General features: G+C 34.8%; 1 protein-coding gene across 1 annotated transcript in view; it reads left to right on the top strand.

The window, feature by feature from the left end:
* sha (shavenoid) overlaps window positions 1-22,716 on the top strand; it is a 39,485-nt gene that overhangs the window by 11,569 nt on the left and 5,200 nt on the right. Inside the window, exons 4-7 of the mRNA XM_017615012.1 lie at window positions 15,850-15,960; window positions 18,319-18,452; window positions 22,435-22,537; window positions 22,621-22,701. Of these exons, the coding sequence (XP_017470501.1) occupies window positions 15,850-15,960; window positions 18,319-18,452; window positions 22,435-22,537; window positions 22,621-22,701 (429 nt within the window). The remainder of the gene's footprint in view (window positions 1-15,849; window positions 15,961-18,318; window positions 18,453-22,434; window positions 22,538-22,620; window positions 22,702-22,716) is intronic.

Genomic DNA, 22,716 nt, shown 5'->3' with positions numbered 1-22,716 from the left:
ACTCTCATTAATTGAAGGGCTTCTTCTTTCGCTGCCCATTAAAAGCCTTCTAGAAGGGCTTTTATAGGACGTACTTCAGAAAGCCTTTTGGAGCAGTTCATTGAGTTTCTCAATGTTTTTTGAGTTTAGAAGCAAGCAAATCCAGACGTGATTGAGCCAAACGGATTTCAGATTCGTGTTCAGCGATCCCAAAAATATATACAACACGCCGAAAAACAGGAAAACTTAGTTAAATTTGAATAATCCAGAATCACTGATGTTTTAGCTAGTTTAAGGATTGCAGCGAGCGGATATTGTTTGCGATCGGACAAAACACTACAGTTACTCTTATATATTTTCTTCTGAAAAAAACCCAACCCCATATGCGACATAAGCTGGACATGCGTTGGGTATATATAAGTAAAAGTTGACCCTGCTCAAGATACGGGTTTCATGTGGTGTCTAAAGATTTATGGATTCTAATTATAGCATCCACAGTTTGGGAACTTAAAAATTTGTTGTTCATCTCTCGATGAATATCGTTTAAGGCCCACCAATGCACACTGTCGTATCCAAAGGTTTTTCTAATTACATGCGTCTGAATTTCGTCCAATTTTTAGTTTGAAAGGATGCATTTTGCGTAGCTGGTAGATGGTTTAGTTCCGAGTAGGTGTTACCTTGGATGTTCTCTATAGAACAAACGATGCAGAAATTTCTTAATCAGCATCGTGTTGTCCCTAACAGATATCATCGGAAGACGACCCGGAATGAAGCTAAGCTCCGCTTCTTCAACAGCGTTTTTCTTGCCAACTTCATGTAACATTTAAAATCAAAACTACCATACAGAAGATTAGACCGGGGTCTCACATAAGGAATGAATTAGTTGTCTATGCAATCGTAACATGAAATTTGATAATTCTTCTAAATATGTTGAACCAGGCTAAAATTGCATAGGTGGTTAAAGCGCCAGTGAGCAAAACGAGCTGGCTACTCTAGAGGCAGATAATAACTGAAACCACCGCGGTTTGTTACATGACTTATTCCAATTGGACTTTCTCACTTTAAGCTTCTTTTTTTCAGGCCTATACACAAAGACTCGAATTTAGTTGGCGATTCATCTGAACAAATAAAATTTCTCACCAGATGCAACCTACATTCTCAACACGTTTCAGCAATATTTGTTAGTTTCTAAATCACTTGTTTGCCTCTATAATTGAATATCAAAGAGCCGCAAAAGCCTCTTTTTCCCGATAGACTAAACTTCAGTTTTATTGATTTTAAGACACGCGCGCATGCGCATGCCGCAACCATGAAAATCTACATAGTGGCTTAGAATGCCCAAGTCACTGGCAACATTTATTGGCATAACTGATTCGAAGTTGTAGGAGCAGCCAAATCGTTAGCTTGTTGCTGGCATCCACGAGATTTTTCACTTACTTTGAGGCAAGGCCAAGCACTAAAAACCAGGCAAGTGAACATAGTGCCCAAAATAGAGCAGTGCATACGAGTGCCATTGAATAAAGCTTCGATGCTATGAAACGTAACTTGCCACACAATGTTGTAACACAGCAACAAGGCGACAGCTTTGGCATTTGGTCATGACACTGAGACTGAGTTTGATGCTTACCAAATGAGGCGCTCGGCAATTTGGAGATTTAACTCAAATTGGACTATCAATCACGAAGGTACTAGCCAGCAGACGTACCATGTAATACAATAAAAAAAGCAACAGCAAAGCTGGCAACAACTTGTGATTGACGTGGGCGCTCTTGTCGGTTGTGTCTGTCAAGAAATGGATCACTACTGACAACAGCTGCAGTAGCCACTACAAGGAGAATGAGGAAACCTTGCCCCTGTTTAGATAATTTTTGTATGAAAATGTGGTAGTTGTGTTCTTGGGCAAAGTGCGATGTTGCTACTGTGCCACATATTTGAGTTTTTTTTTTTTGTTGCCACTATATGTAGCGGTTGTCAGTTGTTAATGATTGTTGTTGGTTGCGTGGTTTTGATGTGCAATGTTTGCATTGCCGCCTAGCTACCTGTTATAATACCGATACAATTTTCAGTGGCTATGTCTGCGGCATGACGGACAAGTGTTACGGAACATGCAATTAAATGAAATTGCCCACACTGCAGCTTTTATCGCTAAGATAGGCGCTCGTCTGCATTGCCATTGGAGCTGTATACGTACAAATGTACCGAGCTAAGGTGGATAGCTCTTAAGGCTCTGCATCTAAGTGCATACAGGTTGAAGGAAGCGGAGCGTGCACTTGATTTTTTTGTTTGAAAAGTGAACAAATATGAAAACTAATGGCCTTATTCATAAAAAATAAAGTACGTTTAAAAAGCTCTATACATTGACGTTCTCATACATTTTCCAATTTATAAGCCTTTTGTAAAGTTACTTTATTTTTTATGAATAAGGCTATAAGTATATAAATACACGATCTTGTTGATCGACGCAATATCGATTTTTCAAAAATGTATCGATTAATTTGTTCGTGGATTTATTTCGCTTTTGATAGTATAAATAGATAAGATATATATAATAGATAAGATAAAAATATGGAAACAAATTTTAAGAACAAATGGTTGTGCTAAGTATAATAATATCGATATCGATAAATATATGGGTAACAATAATTATCTAAATACTTATCCATAATTTTGGCCGTGTTTATCGGTATGTATTTCGATGACCATATTTATTATTTATCTTTATAAGGAGATGGTTAAAAATATCTATAACGATACCGATAAATATACTGATTAAAATATCGATACTTTTACTTATAACTTTATCGTTAAAGCATTGATAAAGATACCACTAGATAAATCGATAAATACTTAAATGAAACAAATCTCCCATTTTTTGTCATGTTCGTCAGGTTGAAATCGGACCCACAACTTTCCTCTTTGCTACTCAATATGCCATTCATAAGCACATTATGCAAAAAAAAAATCCAGTCATTATTTTCTTTTTGGTGATTTTCATTTAAAAATAGCCAAAGCATGTGCAGTTATAATCCTTGACTGCTCGTATGCACACTTGTGCGATCACTTAAGTGATCTTAGCGCTGCACTATAATTGACAATAGGGGTATTCTTGAAATCTTGCAAAGCCGTTGCACGTAGCACGGATCGCACGAATTGAATAGCTTGCAAACACACAACAACAAAATATATGGGAAACAGCATTTCCTATCGCTGCAAAGTATGCAACATCTGGGCCCATGCAGATATTTTGCAAAAAAGCATAGCTAGATAAATGGGACTCTGTGCTAGCTGTTTTCTTGATGGAATTTCTACATATTTCTCTTATTCCTCTCATCTCGCTCACCCCATTTTTTTTTGCTGTATCTTGTTATTGTATTTGATACAGAATTTCGCCGCATGCTACCTAAGCAAGCTACCACTTCACAATTTGCAAGAGTATTTTTGCATTTCGCGAAATCCGTGGAATGGGCAAGAGTTCGAGAATATCCCCTAATGTTGCATAAGTTAACATTAATGCGCTGACAGTAGTCAGCAGCAAAAGCAGTAAAATCAACTGAAGCGCCAGCATCCACAACAGTATGTATTAAAACTGGGAATAATGATGACTTGCTGCATAGCCATGGCAAACATCAACAGTAGCTAATGGCATATAAGCTCACTGAACATCAATGAAGGCGAAAGAATTTTTATCTCTCCTGCCGATAAAGAATAAAATCATTTGTAAACATAATGTATGTAATTTAAAGGTATGAACTACATGGCTCTTTATAGGTAAGCAATTTTATTTAATCGGTTTAACGATCGCTGTGTTGGCTGAGAAATGCTTTCAGAAGCTTTAATCGAAACTTGGTGGCAGCTATAGGCAACTGCGAGCATACGATGGCAATATCATTTTCTTGGGAGATTTGAGGAGAAGAATGTAAGTTTGTCGCATATGCGGACGACCTTTCACTGGTATTAAGCGGAAAATTTCCACAGACGCCATGCGAGCAGGTTAAGAGAAAAGTGCAGAAATGGACTAAAAGTAATGATTTATGATGAAACCCCAACAAAACAAGTCTGGTACTCTTTGCAGGAAAGTACAAGAATTCCTTAAAAAAAATACACCGAGGGTAGCATTGACTAAACTGATACACAGATCTACTATGCATCAATGGAGGTTCACGTAAAACAAGCCAAAAACATGACCCTGAAAATAGAAACGGGGGAGTGAGTTTGGATTAGTTTAATGTCAGCAGCATATTAAATAAGCATACGAGATATTAGCATGAGTCTTGACCCTGCTGGACGTATTTCAATACAATTTTCACTTACAGGATACTTTTCGAAGAGAGTTGCCACCTTTTCTAAAATTCATAATCAATTAACTAATAATGTAAATAAATTACAACAACGCCGGTGTCAAACGAAAGTGGTTCTAAACTATTTATTTAAAAAATGTTCCTTAAGAGGGTTGCCACCCGTTAAAAAAGATAAAATCGTTTAACAAGTCGAACGAAACATTTGAATATGGGTATCAAACGACAACGGGGATTAAAAAAGCCTTCAAAACTATTTTTAAAAGGACTGCCACCTGTTAAGAAATTCAAAATCAATACAATTACTCATAAAAAGCGATTTTTATTTAAAAATTTTTAAAGGGGTTTGCCACCAGCTTGGAAAATTAAAATCAATTGAATAGAAAAGTTAAATGAGATCCTACTAGTTTTAAAACTGTGAATGATTTAGCGGCATACAGGTGGCGTATGACCTTAACATATAGTCAATTTTTAAGACGGTTGTCACCTGCTGAAAAGTTAAATGCGATGATAAATTGTAATTTCAACGAAGTTTTACAACCAAACTAACGAGATTTAAAAAGTCTTTATTAGAAAAAAAAAAATTAAGAAAATTACAACTTATTTTAAATGTTAAATTCAATTTTATTAATAACTGTTAAATGATGTACTTCAATGTGGGTGGAAAATGAGCGAGGCTAAAGAAAGCTTTATTTCGAAAATATTTTGGAGAGGGTGGCCACCTTATTAAAAGTCAATCCCATTTTTTCATGAATTATGTAACGTATTGGAATATGGCATTGGTGGGCTCTAGTGACCAGTCGCACCCTTTGTTTTAAGAAAACCAGGTGGAATTAGCTTATTAGTTGTTGTTTAAATTTGTTAAGACGTTACACTTCATTTCCTTATCAAAAAGTGCAGGAAATGAGTCTTCCCCTCTTTTCCGGCAGCTAAGAAAGGGGAATTCTACTTAAAAAGGGTTATTATCCCTAGGCGTGGCCGAAGACTGCCTAAGTGTAAAGGAGTTTAACAACTAATAAATGATAGTACTTTAATATGTAGAGAAATATAAAAATTTATATTTAAAAAAATAAATTTTTGTGAAAATTCAAAATATCAGCAGTCTGGCAGTACCAAATTTGATGTTATTTTGCTTCTCATTCATTGTGTATATATAAACTTTAAAAACAAATTATATAAAAACTATAGGATTCCTAGAAAAATTTTCCTGAAAGCATTGTTTAAACAACACGTTTCAAAAGGTTTACCACGTGTTAAAAATCAAATTAAATTTAATCACTAAGATTAATTAAATACTACAAAATGATGTCAAGTCAAATAAAAGATGTTTAAAAAACCATTCTTTCGGAAATATTTTTTTTAAATGTCTAAATAAATTTAGTCAGCTACTTTAATAAAACAGGTTGAAAAAAGCTTTGTTTTGAAAGTATTTTGAATAGTGTTGCCTGTTGCAAAGCTGAATTGATCTAGATGTAGTATTTCAATATGGATGCCTATCGAAAGATGTTCCTAAAAAAAAGCATTATTTCAAAAAAAAAAAAGATTTTTAAAAAGGGTTGCCACCTGTTAGAAAGTCAAATTTAATTAAGAATTACACAATGATATCAAGTGAAGCAAGATGCCTTTAAAAAATCTTTATTTCGAAGTTAAATAAAGCTCTACAAAATAATATCAAATCAAAGAGAAGAATGCTCTATTTCGAAAATATTTAATATAATCAGCTTATAAGCTTTATTACGAAAGCAGTTTAGAAAAATTAAATTCAATTTAAGCGAACGTTTACAAACCGGAGTATCTTTCATCTTTTTAGCAAAGATTTTCCAAATTTCCTAAAATTTCAATCAATTTATTTTGTTTAAACTAAGGGAAATATAACAATAAGATATTGATATAAAACGAAAAGGGTTGGTATATGCTTTTATTCAGAAACATTTTTTAAAAGAATTGCCACCTATAAAAAAAAATTATTAATAATTATTTAAATAATAATTCTTAAAAATTTAAATTTTTTAGGGCTTGCTACGAAATGGTTTTTATTATTTTAATACTGAAACGACCAATACGGTTGACATATTGAGCATGCTCTGAAACCTCGAGACAATATGCCACATTTTTTAATAGATTTATTATTTTCGGTGATATTTTTAATTTATAGTTCATTTCAACCAATTATTAACTGTAGTTTATGTATATTGGAAAGAGGAGCTTACAACTAGAAGGAGCTAATTGCTAATGAATATTACTTACAAGCAAATGAAAGGAAAAATCAAAAATTAAGAGATAACTGTTTCCGATCACCCCATGTTAAAATTTTTGGAACTTATGTGAGCTCTTAACTGCAGTTAAGCCTTTGGCGGAAAAAGGCTATTACTTTATTTTTTGATAGCTAGAAGTACATACATAGTTTCTCATACCCACCTTCTCAAACTTACCTATTCAAGCATAACGCTCACCATTTTCACTTTACAAATGACTTTGTTTACTTTAATTTAGCGAATTGAAATAGTATTTAGCAAATTATTACTTATTATTGTTAAAGATTCGCGCCACGAACCAAACGCTAACTCCCTCCGTATAAATAGTCAACAAATAACCAAATAATCGCCAATTATCACAACAATCCATGCATAACAGAACTTTCTACAATCCCGCCATCAAAGCAGAAAACACTCTTCAGGCATTCGGTCGTATGTCAGCGGTCAATATATGGTACGATGCTATCCGTCATCCATCATTATGCTATTAAAAGTGTCCTAATAAAGTCAAGCGCAGCATAACTGTTCAGCACAAACCAAGCAGACGCTAAGATATTCTGCAGTCATTAGAGCGACAACTATTACTCCGTGGTGGCGGTTGGTGGCTGCAACAGCGGCGGACACGAGCGAGCAACCAACAAACCAGCCCACCAGTGAGACCATAGGCAGTCGAGCGTGCCATGAGCAACGCAGCGGCGCGCGTTGACCGCAAATTGAATTGAAATGAATGGCAGCTGTGGCAACCTTTAATTTTCCCTTTTGATGCGCTTTGATGCGTCAACGATGCGGCATATTAAGCAAGACGCAAACACCGAGCTCATGGAAGGCAGAAGTGGAGGAGAAGAAGAAATGGAAAAAGAAAAGTATGCGACGTAGCTACAGGTGTAGAAGTGCCGTTGCAAGAATAACAACGTTTGTAAATACCTGAGTACATATGTATGTTTGTGTGGTGGGGGATGGAGAGCGGGCATGCAAAGAAAGTCTGCGCAATTCTGCAGAAAAACTTGCACGTGCTGTTGTTGACTCTTTAATCATTGTTGTTAAGCATTTTATTTATTTTTTTTTGACTTGTTATTGCTGTTGCTTTTCATTGTTTATACTGCGAGTAATAGTACATATCTCTGTTATTGTTTACCTAATTTGCTGCCATATAATTTACTAATGTACATAACTTACAATGTAGCCAATGCCAAATAAAAACTTGAACACCTCCAAATTGAGCGCAGACAAGCAACGAAGTAACTAATGTGTTATTCATTGCACTTTTGTGCTGTTGTTGTTGTACGACTTTATTGGCGTTTGTGGCTACATGAGCTAGCTAGCTAGCTTGCTTTCTTTTCTATGGTGCGCTGCACTCGAGCATTGGCATTTGCTGACTTTGCTAAATGCCGCTGCGGTGAAAAGGCAATGAGACTTTTTATTTTCAAAGCCGCAAATTAAGTATTTGTCATAGGTATGTTAATGCTATGTTATGCATTTATGCAAATATATATTTATTTTGCTTTGGTATTTAGGTTCACGTTGTATAAAAAAAAAAAAATCATAACAGTTGACTTTCTAGAAAAAATCCTCAAGATTTTGCGCCTTCCAGTTGTTCGCCTGAACATCACCGGTGGAGAAAGTAAGAAGCGCACTGAGCACTTTAAGTTTGACCTTAACCGCTGAAGGATAAAATTTTTCTAAAAAAGTTAAAAAATTAAAAAGCTCGGAATTTACCAGACGCCATACATACATATGTATCGAAACAGTCACATTTACAGATGGAAATAAATATCGCGTAAGAAAACGCTTAGCTGGAGTCGATTGAGCAGTTCATCCTGCTGATCTAAATAAATCCACTGAAGCTATTAAATCTGTCAGCTAAAACAAGATCATATGGGAAGATTATTAATACCTACATGGAATGTGTTTTATTGCCTTCTATTTGGCCGCTATGGTGTAGTGGTAGGCAATGCGCGCTACCGCTCCGCAGGGCCTGGGTTCAATCCCTGCTCTAAGCAACATCAAAACTCTGACCCAAATTAAGTATCGGAGTAGCATTTTTACAAACCAGCGATGCTAAGGTCAAAGATTTTGATTGAAATTAGTGCTATTGATTCTGCAGCGATGCAGAATGATAGCTGAAAATATTAGTTCCTTAGATAAGTTCGAAGAAAAATGGCGCAAAACCAGAAAACATAATTATGGAGAGTTGCTTCCAGAATTAATAGACTCAAATTCAAAAACCCAGATAAGCAAGAGGTCCTCTACGTTCCATTAGAGACGATGAGACGATTTATTGCTTTCGAGGAACTTGAATTAAGATTAAGAAAGAAACCTTGCAAAAGCGTGCAGCTTACGATGTGGGCTAATGCCCGCTTTAATAATCTTTTACGTTTTACAATGAATCAAGACAGACCAACTAGCCTCCGAAGATTGGCGTAAGAATTATACATTATTCGTACTATACATTTCGAAGCCATCATCTAAATGTTTGCTAACCCTAAAACCCAAAATTACTGGCACCTTCCACCAAAAAAATTGCCAAAAATCAACGATAAGTCCTAGCTACTTCAAACTTGCACTTTGTGAACTAGAATTAAGTGTGCTATAAAACTTCATACTCAAAATCTTTCTAAGAAATCTAATTAAAAAGCTCAAAATTCACCAGACGCCATACTGGATCCGCCATTTTGAATTTTGCAATTCTAACAGCGAATTCGTAATTAATGATCCCGAAAACCCCTTAGTACGAAATTTCTCATAATTTCTTCAAAGTTTCGAATTTTGTTCCCATATTTGGATTTCGGCCGCACTGTGTGTCCACCCCTTATGCGAGCTAACGCGAAAACAGGTTCTTAGGTGGCTCTATTTTTTTCAAAAATTGGGACAGGCATGGTGCTCATCAGTGCGTTCCTAAATTATCTTTTAACACCGCGCCCCTCTTCTGTAGAATCGCACTTTGATGCGAATTGTAAAAGCTCAACAAGATGACTCAGTTAAATTTTAAGTCAATTAAAAGTAATGAAATGAAATGTAAATAAGTATGTACGCATAATTTTGGCTCGTATCTTTCACAAGTGCTCACGGATTCACTAAACGCATACATGCACATTGGTAATAAAGCGCAAATTAAATTAAGAGGATATTGGCTTTTAATCTCAAACTCACATTTGCACGTACACAAATGCGCAGATAAATATGTGGTGCAGTTACCCGCAATTTATATGCCACACAAATGCTGCGCTTGCTACTACTACTAAATACATACATACTTACAACCGCTGGTGATGATTGCCTTTCTCTTTTTTGTACCGTTTTGCAATAATATCTTGCAATTGCCATAATTCTATGCTGGTTCACGACATTTAGGCGATTTTTAATTAATGAAACGTTAGCCAATGCTACCGTTCGGCTAAAACACGTCGAGCGGATCACGTCTGCCGCAGACATTACTTACAACATCCGACCACCACATGCTAGCAGCAACGGTCCCCATTAATTCAGCAAACATTTGTTTGCGCACATGCGCACGAGCGTTGTGCATGCATTTAATACAATAAAAAAAAACGGCATATATGTATGTATATACACACACATATATAGCCATGTATGTTAGTGTAATTATTTTTTACCACTTTCAGCATACGAGCAACATTCTAAATGGTTATACTGGCCAATTGGAGATGGTAATTTTTTCGTAGCACTGCTATTGCAACAAACTAGTAGCAGCAGTAACTTAGTACGTGTGTTGCATGCCCATTTACCGCTACTACGAATTTGATTTCATACATTGGGCGTAAAATTGTTTAACTAATTAAAAATTGCATTTATGGTTGATAAACAAAGATTGGTTCGTTAGTTAATTGCATTGTAGTGTTTGCATTTTTCCTCTTTGGTGGTGAATAGGAGCTAATGCTCTCAATTATGCGCATTGCTAACGGATATAAATTTAATTGTTCGTAAACTGATTTCAATACCGCGACACTGTATGTCGCTAATGAGTTTGATCAATGCGATATTAATTGAAAATCCGTAGCTGACATGGACTTAGCAATCTGGCTTACCACTTGATAAATCCGCAATAAATCAGATATTTATGGTGCGATAAAAATGCAGCATCAGCATACATGACTTATAAACACAGCCAGCAAACAGCCGAATTAAGAGTGCAAACTACCTAATAAAAAAGCACTAAATAACACTGCACAACAGCATATCTGTTATGTTAGATGACACCTAGCCTATTTATTTTTTAATGATTTTCTCTATCAGCTCTAGTTTTGAAAATATGATACGTGGTGTTTCGCATTTTTCCCATACAAAGTATTTTCGAAATATTCTTTTTATATGGAAGAAACTGCGTGAAAAAAATTGCCAAAAATCAATAGTAAGTCCTAGCTACTTTAAACTTGCACTTTATTGTAACAAGAGTTATTGGGCTACAAAATTGCAAAAAGATTCAAAAATTTGATAAATAAGTTTAAAATTTATTGAATTTTCCTGAGTTTTACCCAAAGTTTAAAATTATATTTTTTTTTTTGTTGCAGTATGAACCATATTTTTATAAAAAAAAAATTACGGTAAAATTTTTTAATAAAAACTGTTTTATATATTGTAAAAAATTCACTGTGCTATTACTTTGTCACGGTGCAGTGTAATCTAATTTTATTAAGTTGAAAACAACTTTCTTTTATAAGACTTCCTTGCGAAAGTTGCAGCCAGAGAGCTATTCTCAATGCTCCAACAATAGTCATGTGTACGCTTCTGAGGCCTTGATAGCGTTCCTCCATAGAACGAAGTTAAAAGCTATAACGCGTGAAAAAAAATGAGGGTATATTTAGAATCGGCGACGTCTAATTGGTAAACACCATCTGTCATAAGTCAATCACCAGGCCAAAAGTGCAATTTTGTTGGCCAGTGTAATTAGTAGCAAAAGAAAGGAACAGGTTTTTGGAAAAGATCCCAGTATCGGGGAAGAATGCACTGCGTAAATATGAGCAACGAAACTTCTTTGGCAAATAACATTAAAAATTTTCACAATTAAATTTTTTTTCCAAGATTTTATCTGCTCTTTCATCATCATTTTTAAATGTCCAGTTTTTTAGAAACCAAAATATTATTTCCAGTATTTACATTACCATAATTTTAAGTCCAGTTTCCCAATAGACAAAAATCTATATTCCATTCTTTTTTTGGCAAAAATTAATACCTAGTTTGTAAAAAAAAAATTGTGTCATAAATATAGGTTCAGAATTCAAGTGGGCAAAAATGTATGTCCAGTTTTTAAATGGCTAAAAAATATATGTCCAGCTTAAAAAGGCGCCATAAATTTATGTACATTTTTGAAATGCCCAAAATTTATGGCCCGTGTTTTTTTTTGATAAATATTTATGGTCAGTTATTAAATGAATAAAAGTTTACTTACAGTACATAAATCGGCCAGAATTTATACTCGACTTTTACTACTAGTCTTCCTCAAATGGTCCATAATTTTCATGCTGCAAGGAGCTAGAAACACTGTTTTCATATACAATAGGAAAATAATTTTCACTTATGTACTACTCATATTCATATTTAACCTACATACATAGTTATAAATATAGCACAAACCTAATAAAGCTAAAGTTATGCAGAAATTTAAATGTCTGTAAACAAATTTTGCGAAACAAATTTACGGTTTCTTACGTCATTTAAAAAAATTGCATAATTTTCAATTTCTCGCATGTAACCCATAGTAAATAGGTACGTAGTCCACTCTTCGGTGCCATCATCCACTTTTACGGTGGCATAAAATAAAATTGTTTAGTATGCAAATTTGAAAATGTCACCATTTCACAACGAGTTCGCATCTAAAGTCTTTTGTTTTGCCTGCGAGCTTAAAGCACTTTCGCTGCCGATCTGTGTGATCTGCACTGTATTGCATGCGAAAAATTGTGGATGGGCGCTTGGCAAAAATGACTGACAACACACATGCGGAAGCAGTAGCAGTGATACTGTATTTTGTTGGTGTTGCTACAATTTAAATTGCTGCCAACTTTATGATGACAGCTCTCAGCTCTTGGAAGCAACGAAATCGCGGTAGGCATACAACTCCGACACAGTTCGCCAAGCCAATCACCGCATCTGTCATATTATCTCATCTTCCCAGCAGGCAACAAAAACAACTTCAATAACAAAACCAACTACAAAGGCAACAACAATATTAATAACAACGTGTGGCAGCAGGCACGAATATTATCACCACTTGATATGCATTTTCAATTTGCGGCGTGGAAGAAATCGGCGGTGTCATTGTTTCTGTCTCCGCTGTTGTTGTTGTTATGCCGTCTGCTGCTACTGCTGCTGCTGTTGTGATATGCTGACAAATAAGCACATCTTTCTGTGTTAGCCACAGCACTCTGTGTCTGCTGCTTATTTTTTGCGAACTTTTATTGTTTGCCTCTTCTTGCACACATTTTTTCCTATCAATACGCTATTTCTTGCATTTCTTTTGCGCAGCTGATTATTATGAAAAATAGCGTAGCAGAAGGAAAAGCAAAGCAAACCGCCGTCTCGTTGTCATAATTCGCCACAAAGATGCCATAAATTTCATAGTTGCCGTTCATTGTGGGCCACAGCCACCAATGCGCGTCGCTTCGGCAGATAGAAAACAATCATATTAGTAATACAAACAAATATTTCCAGTGTGAAAAGCATGCGGTAACTACAAAAACAACTGCAACATATTCATCTTTGTGCCAAACAATAATACACGGGTAATGAGCTTATAAAAAGCTTTTTGCAAACACTATGCTCCGTAGTAATTTGTGTTGTTTGGAAGCGAAAAAAAAAAAAACTTGAAGTGTTTGCAGTAAGAAATACTGAAAGGCGGGGAAATAAAAACAGAAAAATGCTAAATGTAAGTAAAAATGCAAACAATTTCACTTATTTTTAATTATTTCACGAATTGGCTTCATGAAAATGGTGAGACAATTTAAAAGTGAATGGACTGAGCGGGCGTCATATTTGCGCGCTTAGCTACTCACGGTATTTTGCCGAATATGAAATAGTTAAAGAAAACAGTCACAAAATTTGTATGTAATTAATTCCTGAAAAAAATTTTGAGCGTGATGACCTCTCTGCTAAAAAAGTTGAGATTATAATAATTTAATTTAATTCATTTTTTTTGGGGTAAATTTCAAACCATGTTTACCCAGCTCTTGTCCGAACGATCGAAATTCGCGTCATACCGATTTGTTCTGCCTCATAGCGCGAACGCCCTCTTATACATATGTATGTATTTAGATACCACAAGTTTTATCGCATAGCCATATTTAATAAATAAGTAGCTAACATAATCAAGTTTTTCTTCGTTTACGATTTAAATATGTCTATGGAAGCTTCGCGCTTTATACAAATTCACCAAGTTGAGTCGTCATACAAATATGTATCGACTGCAGCAACATATGTGTTTACAATGTATGTACATATGTAAGTGAAAATTATCAAGTATTAATAAGTCGCTTTGCTAGTGCCTCCACCTAATAGGCTGACTGGCGAAACGGCAGACTTTGCAACTTTCACTGCTGCTCGGTGGCAGCATCAAAAGCAAATAGAAAACTAAAATATCATAAGTAATGACTAGTTATGGGCGCGTAACAGTTACAAAGTATAAACAGTAACACTGTTGTAAACAAAAATAACAATAAACACCAAAGAGAAATAGAAATGAATACAAAACGAATCATTTTAACATAAAGTGGGTATTCAAACTAATATTCAGTGCCGTGAATTAAAATATGAAAGCAAAATGGACGAATGCCGTTCCGCTTCTCTCCTCTTAGGGCTCAAGCCCTGGTCAAAGCAACATCGCGAAAAAATATAGAAAAAAAAGGTTTCTTCTTAACAGCGGCCGCCTCTCGGCATGCAATGGCAGAACTCCGAGTGTATTTCTGCCATGAAAACAGCTTCTCATAAAAATACTATCACCGTTCGGATTCGACGTAAAACTGCAGGTCCCCCCTCTTTGTGTGACAACATCAAGGCGCTGGCCACAAATCGTAGGAGAAGCTCGGCCAAACACTAACATATGTGTAAGCGCCAATCTATTATTATTATTTGACAAAAAGCAAAACTTGTTACAAAAAACCAAAAATTATTGAAATACTTGCGCGTTCAATCACATATTTCTCTTTTATACGTATTTTATACCTACAAATATTTCGAATTGTTCGACTTTTTCAATTAACTAGTCGACTGTTTAACGGTTGGTTTTCGATTTTTCTACTTGTTTTTCAATAACTTGTTGTTTTCAATAAACACTGGTCTTTAAAAACTTTTACTTACATACAATTTATTGTAATTAAATCTTGCAATTAATTTTTAACCAACTTTCCGATGAGCGGGAAACTTTAAACTTCAAACTTGGCTCAGAACCCGACAACAATTCCATGTGAAGAATGATTGAAGCCGCTAGCTGGTGCATGGGTCGAGATATTTAAAACCCCGTCGTTATTAGCCGATTTCGTTCATATTTAGAATGTATATTACTTACATGAAAAGGAATAACTCCAAAAATTTGTCTCAATAGGTGGCGCAGGAGTCGAGATATTTGGAAAATCCATTTTTACGGTATGATACGAAAAGTCAAGAATGTATGTTACTTAAATAGAAAGAAATAATTCTACTCAAAATTTAGTCATTAGGTGGTACGGGTGTCGATTTTTGTTTTTTATCAAGCATTAGTAGAAGCTGGTCCTATTTTTTATTTTTTTTTTTGATTACTTGCTTTTATATTTTTTGAATATTTATTCTTCCACCAACCCCAACTCAGCTAATAACAATAATTATATTGCAAGTAACAGTCACTATTCAAATAGTTTGGTTTAGTCGCTTTTCAGACGGTTAGTCGAAAGTCAACGGTTAGTGGAATTCGAGCCGATAATTGACTACTTGCTAATCGACCATCAACCGTCAAAAAAAAGTTGCTAGCAGACCACGCAAATAACCGGCTAGTCGATTTTAACAAGAGCTCTTATGAAATTTGCTTTGTTTTTGGGTAAAAATTAATAAATTAGATTTGCTTCTTATTTAAACAAGATAATCTGGTAAATACAATCAACTATAAAACATATAATGATGTTTTGGAGTATACACATCAAATCGAGGATAATCTTGCCTGAAGTTAAGATTTTCTCACCTCTAGTTATTATATCTAATAATAATAAATAATAAAACTACTTTGAATCGTTATATTTTCACATCATCCTGAAATCAACAAATTACTACCATCTATATATTTTATGTTCATAAGTACTAGTATTTATTTCTGTTTTTTTTTTTTTAATTTCCTTTTTTAGAATGCACTCTTTCGCCATTTGTAAGCGGTTCATCATCCGAGAAAATCCCGTTTGTATTTCTGCCATTACGCGGCCAAATCATTTACCCCAGCAGAGAAATCAGTTTTCCAGGTAAGTCTAATGATAAATGTAAATAGACACACAGCCAAACATACAAACATACATATGCACGAACACTAAGGAAAATTCACATGGATTCATGAAAAAAAAAAACGAATGAAAAACTTACGCACACACTTACATACATATACATATAAAGTTATGTTTATGTGCCCACTGCCACCAGTTGAAGTTGCAAGTAACTTCAGGAGCATATATACATACATATATACAATGAGTCAACACACGCGCCACTACTTATTAACTTGTACAACACTTAAAGCAAAACACAAACCAAGATGCTGAGATAACTAATCTCTATTCATACATATTTTATTTATATGCTCGCATTTATACATGTACATACCCTACAAGACATTGCTGAGCACTTTAGGCAAAAATTCTCACACATTTACACTTTTGTTTTTGTAGTACGGCATAAATGAGTAGTTTGACTATTAATACTGAGGACTTTCTGATGACAACATTGAGGGGAAAGTACTCAATTTTTTCCCATGGCCTGAACGAAAATGAGGACTTTGATAAGCACTTTTGTGATTAGGGATAATGATAATATGAGTACTCATATGATACTCAGCTGTCTTGTAGGGTATGTACTTACCTACATATGAATTCGCCTATGTGTGTTCACATTTCTCCCACTTTTGGGAAAACTCATTTGTCATCTAGCTTACTTGCACTTTCATTAATGAGATATAATTTAATTTTACTTACCATTTCATTTGCATAAATATTTGCATATAAAAGCAAACAAGAATATGGTAGCTATTTAAAGAAAGTAAAAACGGGAGTGTGTACTTTGATATACAAAAATACACTTGTGGGGAAGATAAGATAAGAAAAACTGAAACTATATGGATGTATAGAATTGACAACAACAACCACGCTGTCGAGTTTAAATAGCGGCAAATCAGCTGCACTTGATAGTAGTTGGTTGAATAAGGAAAATGAATTAGCAACAAGAGTTTACGGGATGTACATAGGCTCAGTGGTTAACGCTTCTGACTTTGATCGTCGATTACGCAGGTTCGATCACTGCTGAAGTCTAGAAAAAAGAAGTCTGATGAGGAGATGTGGTGATCTCCGAAATAGCTGCTATATCTTCTACCGCTTAGACTTTGTTACTTTTTTGATTTTTCCTTATAAACAATCGTGGTACAAAGCTCAATAAAAAATATTAAAAATAAATGTTAGTAAGCCACAATAACATTGACAAAAACAATTATTTTTGATTTCTATCTAACTAAGCTGAAAATAGCAGTTATTTTTGATTTTTCATTAAGATATCTTAGATAACAGTTGCTGAAGACTTTTATTCATAAAAGTCATCAATATAAATCAGTCACTAACTTTTATTTTTAAAATCATACTTATAAAAGTCATTTGTATAAATCGGTGTAAATTGCGGTTCTCCAACACCTTTTTAACTGCGAAAAATGATAATGACTTTTGTTCGTATGATTTAAAAAATAAAAGACGGTGATTGATATTTATAGGTGACTTTTATAAATAACTGTTATATAAGACATATAATATAAAAATCAAAAATAACTGTTATCTACAGATTATTTATATAAAAATCAAAAATTGAGAAGTGGAAAATTTTTATTATTTTTTTTTAATTTGGCATAAAAATTACGAATAAAAATTTAATTTCAAGTTTGATACCCGATGAAAAAATAAATGGATTGGTATTTATCACATAGTTGTAGAACACTTCCTTCATAGTAAATTTTTCAATGACAGTTTTCATCAATAACTTTTATGTTCGGTCCCTGCTAAATACCTATAACTTAGAACCCCGAAATACGGGTAATATGAAAATCCTAATGAAATTCATAAATTACCTCATATTGCCACTTATATTGCAAAACTTACACCAAACCTCATGATGAGATTTAGTACACAGATGGAAAAATTGCAGCTGATATATTTGGACAGAATTTTAAAAAATGCAATACCAATAGACGGCTTTCCATTTCCCAATCGGAGTTTCTTGCAATAGAAATTTGTGGCAGAGAATGTCTCAAAAGAGTCACAGCTTCGAAAAACAGCTACGTTAAGGTTGCCTTGCTAGTTCCACTTGATAACATTAAAACTAGCATTTTACTGTTTCAGTAACCTACCCTAAATGATTCTTAAACCAAGAACACAGTATTGCTAGTACGATGGACCTTCGAACTCTAAGAATATCGGCTTGGAAGACCTCCAGTCTTATATAAGTAAAATAAAATCGTTTAGTTTACACAGATATTTATACTTATAGTAAGCTTATCTTGCTCAAAATTTATTCCTCTTTTATTACATTTAATTGATACCAATTATAGATACAACTATCTTTTTTTGCAGATATTCGTACGCCCGTATGCGCAGTCACTGGTGCTCAATATCTGACCGTAAACGGTTGGTCAGATCTACGAAATCCAATCGACACAGACTATCCATTTCGCATGTTTCGCGATGAGGGACGTACTTTCTTGCAGGTAAGTCGAAAGCTCTGGGTGCATAAATAGAATCAAAAGACTACAGCAACGAACTTTTGCTTTAGCGACATATTCAAAGAAACATACAATTTTATGAGACAATTATCGCTTGCATTGTAAAAACTGTGACACATAAAACAAGCGTTTTTATGTGCTTATTAGAGTGCTAAATTTGTGGCGCTTGCTGTTTAATTTGCCTTTTCGCACAATTTGCACTGGCGCTGAACGTTGCAACCCACATGTTTAGTCACCATGGGATGTTGCATGAAAATGAAAATGTTTTTTTTTTAATTATAGCAACAACAACAACATAAAGAAAATAGGTAGAATTTATGCGCATTTAGCAGGTAATAAGTGCGTTTATGAACGCAGCATTATCGAACGCACGCAATTTCGATGAAGCAGAAATTAAGTGGGTATTTGTTAATACATATGTACATAGGTGTATGTATGTAGTAAATTTCGCTATTATAAAAATGGATTTTTATTTTTTACAGTTTACAAATAAGAAATTTAACATTTTACTGAATTTATGACTCATTTCTACTCATTAAACTCCAAACCTCGTAAATTTGAAGAAGTGAGTTTGCGCCTGTTAAATGCAGCGTTTATATTATTTGGATGTAATGTATAAGGGCGTTCAGCAAAAAAAAAATTAATTGCCTTGCAAAAGTACTTTAGATTCAGGGGGTACGGCGTAATGTATTTATTATTTTTTGGTTAGGTCTAATGTGTATCACCACATTCAATTGTTCATTAGGTCTAGAGCGAGAAAATGCCCCCAACAAGTATGCAATAACACATTTTTTTTGGCAAGTCCTGCTAGTTTCATACGATATACTTATTTCTTGCGCTTGCTTATTCAATTACTTTTCAAGAATGAACGCTGAAGAGTTGGCGAGCGATATAAAGCTCGTAAGCAGCCCCAGGGAGGTTGTAAGGCTTTGCTCGGCCTACTATCTACAAAGAAAATTCAGGAAATCAGATTTCGGGCTTTAAGTTGCTAGAAAGAAAGGACAATCCGATTCAGTGCCATCTTAAATAGACTTATATCTTAGTATATTATACCAAGGCCTAGGCCAACCACAAACCTCGCACAAAATACAAAGCTGCATTGACTGGATTCGAGGCGGGGCCTACTGCATGGTAAGCATAGCTGTCTTTAGAGATGGAGGAAATACGAAATGCCGATATAGTGCAGGTATTTTCATCCAGCTACTGAATTTGAAGCTACTGTTCCACCAATTGAGCTCAGCAAGCATTTTTCACGCGGAAATATCTACAATTATGCAGGCAGGAATGTTTGCGAGAACGCAGGTGAATATTTTTCAGAGAACCAGGCAGCAATTTTTCTTCAGTTGGCTTGCAACTTGCGAAGAACACTAAAAGAAAGTTGACCTGAATTTCTTATCAATTCGAAATTATACTAATATTTGCCCCAAGGCAAATTAACATATTCGAGAGGGAGACAGCGTATGAACTAGCGAAGTGCAACTCTGCACACAATGTGTTGGCTATGAGTTGGATATGGGCGCCTCACTTAGGGAAATCAAAGTCAGTAAAACCAAAATTTGACATTCGAAAGCTAAAGAGAGATAGATCTGTACCATTAGATCTGTGCCATAGATTTTGATTACCTACGCCCCACTTAAAACTAGCGTAGTGTTAAAAATTAGTAGTGAAAATACCTAAGAATTCGTGGCTATATTCACAAGACGCCTCACCCTTCAGCTGGCCTCGAAGGAAGCACTTCAACATATTCTTTAAGAGCGCCCAGCTCTTGTAGGAGTGTCCAACCATGCTGGCCAATATTTCAGACTAAATTGGAACAATGGCAATTTTTTAGGTTTTTTGTCATGTTTTGCACATTACTCTAAAGTTTGAAGGCGTTAGAACAAAACCGACTGTATATGGGTCTCATTAAAAATAAAGACAATTTTTTTTTCGAGTGCTAAAAAGTACACATGTTTGCCACTGAGCAAGCTTTTGGTTGTATTTCATAAAAACTGCAGACTTTCTTTGATAAATTCACTCCCAGCCCCTAAGTTCGATATCTTACGCAAAAAAAAAATGATGTGTATCGTTCCCACGTGCGACTGAAGGGAAACTTCTTCTTCCATAAAATAAAGAGTATAATAGCTCCCCATATTATATGAGTACTTTTCTGCATAATAATAACCAAATTTCTTAATCTTAATCTCACTCATAATCTTAAACTTTCTCTTAATGTTAATCATTATCTTAATCTTAATCTTCAGTTTAATCTTAATCTTATTCTTATTCTTAATCTTCAGCTTAATCTAAATCTTACTTTTTATCTTCATTTTAACCTTAACATTAATATTTATCTTAATACAAATCTTAATCTAAATCTTAATCTTAATCTTAAACTTAATCTTAATCTCAATCCTTATGTCAATCTCTATCTTAATCTTAATTTAATCTTAATCTTAATGTTAATCTTAATCTTAATCATAATCTTATTCTTAATCTTAATCTTAATCTCAGTCTTTATTATACCCGAGCGCACTTGTGCACAAGGGTATATTAATTTTGTTCACATAACGGTTGTTTGTAACAGCCAAAACGAATCGAGATAGATATAGACAAATGTATACATAAATGATCAGGATGAAAAAAGAAATCGATTAAGCCATGTCTGTCTGTCCGTCCGTCTGTCCGTCTGTCCGTCTGTCCGTCTGTCCGTGTACACGATAACTCGAGCAAAAATTGAGATATCTCAACGAAATTTGGTATGTAGGTTTCCCTTAATCCAAGGTAGGTTGGTATTGAAAATGGGCGAAATCGGACTTTAACCACGCCCACTTCCCATATAACGGTAATTTCCAGAAATACGAAAACTGCGATATTTTAGTAACTACTGAAGATAATTCACTCAAAATTGATATTTACAATAATTTTTAGACGAAAAATAAGAATATTATAAATTTTTGGAAAATGGGCGTAGCCACGCCCACTTATGGTTACATGTGTATATCTTGGTAACCGCTGCACCAATTTCTTCCAAACTTGGCACAGTTGTTGGCCTTGGCACAGCATAAAAAACCGCCGAAACTTTTTAAAATCGGACAATAACCACGCCCACATCCCATATAACGGTAATTTAGAGAAATACAAAATCTTCGATAAATCAGTAAATATTGAAGCTAATTTATTCAAAATTGATGCTTGCAACAATTCTTTACCAAGAAATACGTTTATGGTAAAATTTTGGAAAATGGGCGTGGCACCGCCCACTTATGATCACATATAAGTATATCGGTAACCGTTCTACCAATTTGTACCAAACTCGGTATGGTTATTGTGCTTGCCACATATAAGCAAAACGTTGAAAATTATTGAAATCGGACTAAAATAACGGCCGCTTCTCATATAACGGTAAATTTCAGAAATGCTTGAAACTTCAATATTTCGAAATTGAAGGACGCTAATTTACTCAAAATTGATACACCTCGTCTTACCATCTAGCGGAAGGTTTCGGAGGGGTGAAAAAACATATATTTAATACTTGCGCCGGGTATTTAATGTTCGGCTCCGCCCGAACTTAGACTTTCTTACTTGTTTTAATCTTAATTTTGATCTCAGTCTTAATCTTAATCTTAATCATAATCTTAGTTTCAATATTAGTCTCAATCTTAATCCCAGCCTTAATCTTAATAGTGCCCAACCCGTCATCGCGTATCTTCTTCTACCGCCTTTTCGTTACATCGTTTGCATTTACATACATATGTACGTCCAATCGAGCGCAAAGGAGTTTCACTTAAAAAAAAGTATATTTTTACTCTTTGGTCAGTGGTCTTACAACTATACCTAGTTCCAGGGTATTCAGTCCACGCTTTCCGCACTTTTTTGTACATATGTCAACTGTCTTTTCAATGACTTCTTCTTTCTGATTAGCGCCTTAATCGCTTAAGCCATTAAGAAAAAGTTTACTTATCTTCAACTTTGCTCATTTTTTTAGTGGCTCGGTGAACCAGATATGCGCCACAAAATGCAAGGCCGCCTCATTGTCGTACACTTGGTCTGCCGCGACATGACAATTTCGCTGAACGCCACCATGAAAGGTAAGGACTCAAATTTCAGCAATAATTCTTCAGTTATGTACGTATGTATATAAAAAAAAAACACGTTGTTCTTTCGCTCTCAGAACATATAATGCCGCCGAAGAATGTCTTCTCGCCTTGTGTTGCATTTCGTGTTAATGGTACGCCAGTGAAATACACTAATAGTAAGTACTTCGAAG

This window comes from Rhagoletis zephyria, unplaced genomic scaffold (genome assembly GCF_001687245.7).
Source record: "Rhagoletis zephyria isolate East Lansing unplaced genomic scaffold, Rhagoletis_zephyria_1.1 Rzeph_scaffold_00022, whole genome shotgun sequence".
Classification (NCBI taxonomy): Eukaryota; Metazoa; Arthropoda; class Insecta; order Diptera; family Tephritidae; genus Rhagoletis; species Rhagoletis zephyria.
This window is presented reverse-complemented; position numbering and strand designations above follow the sequence as displayed.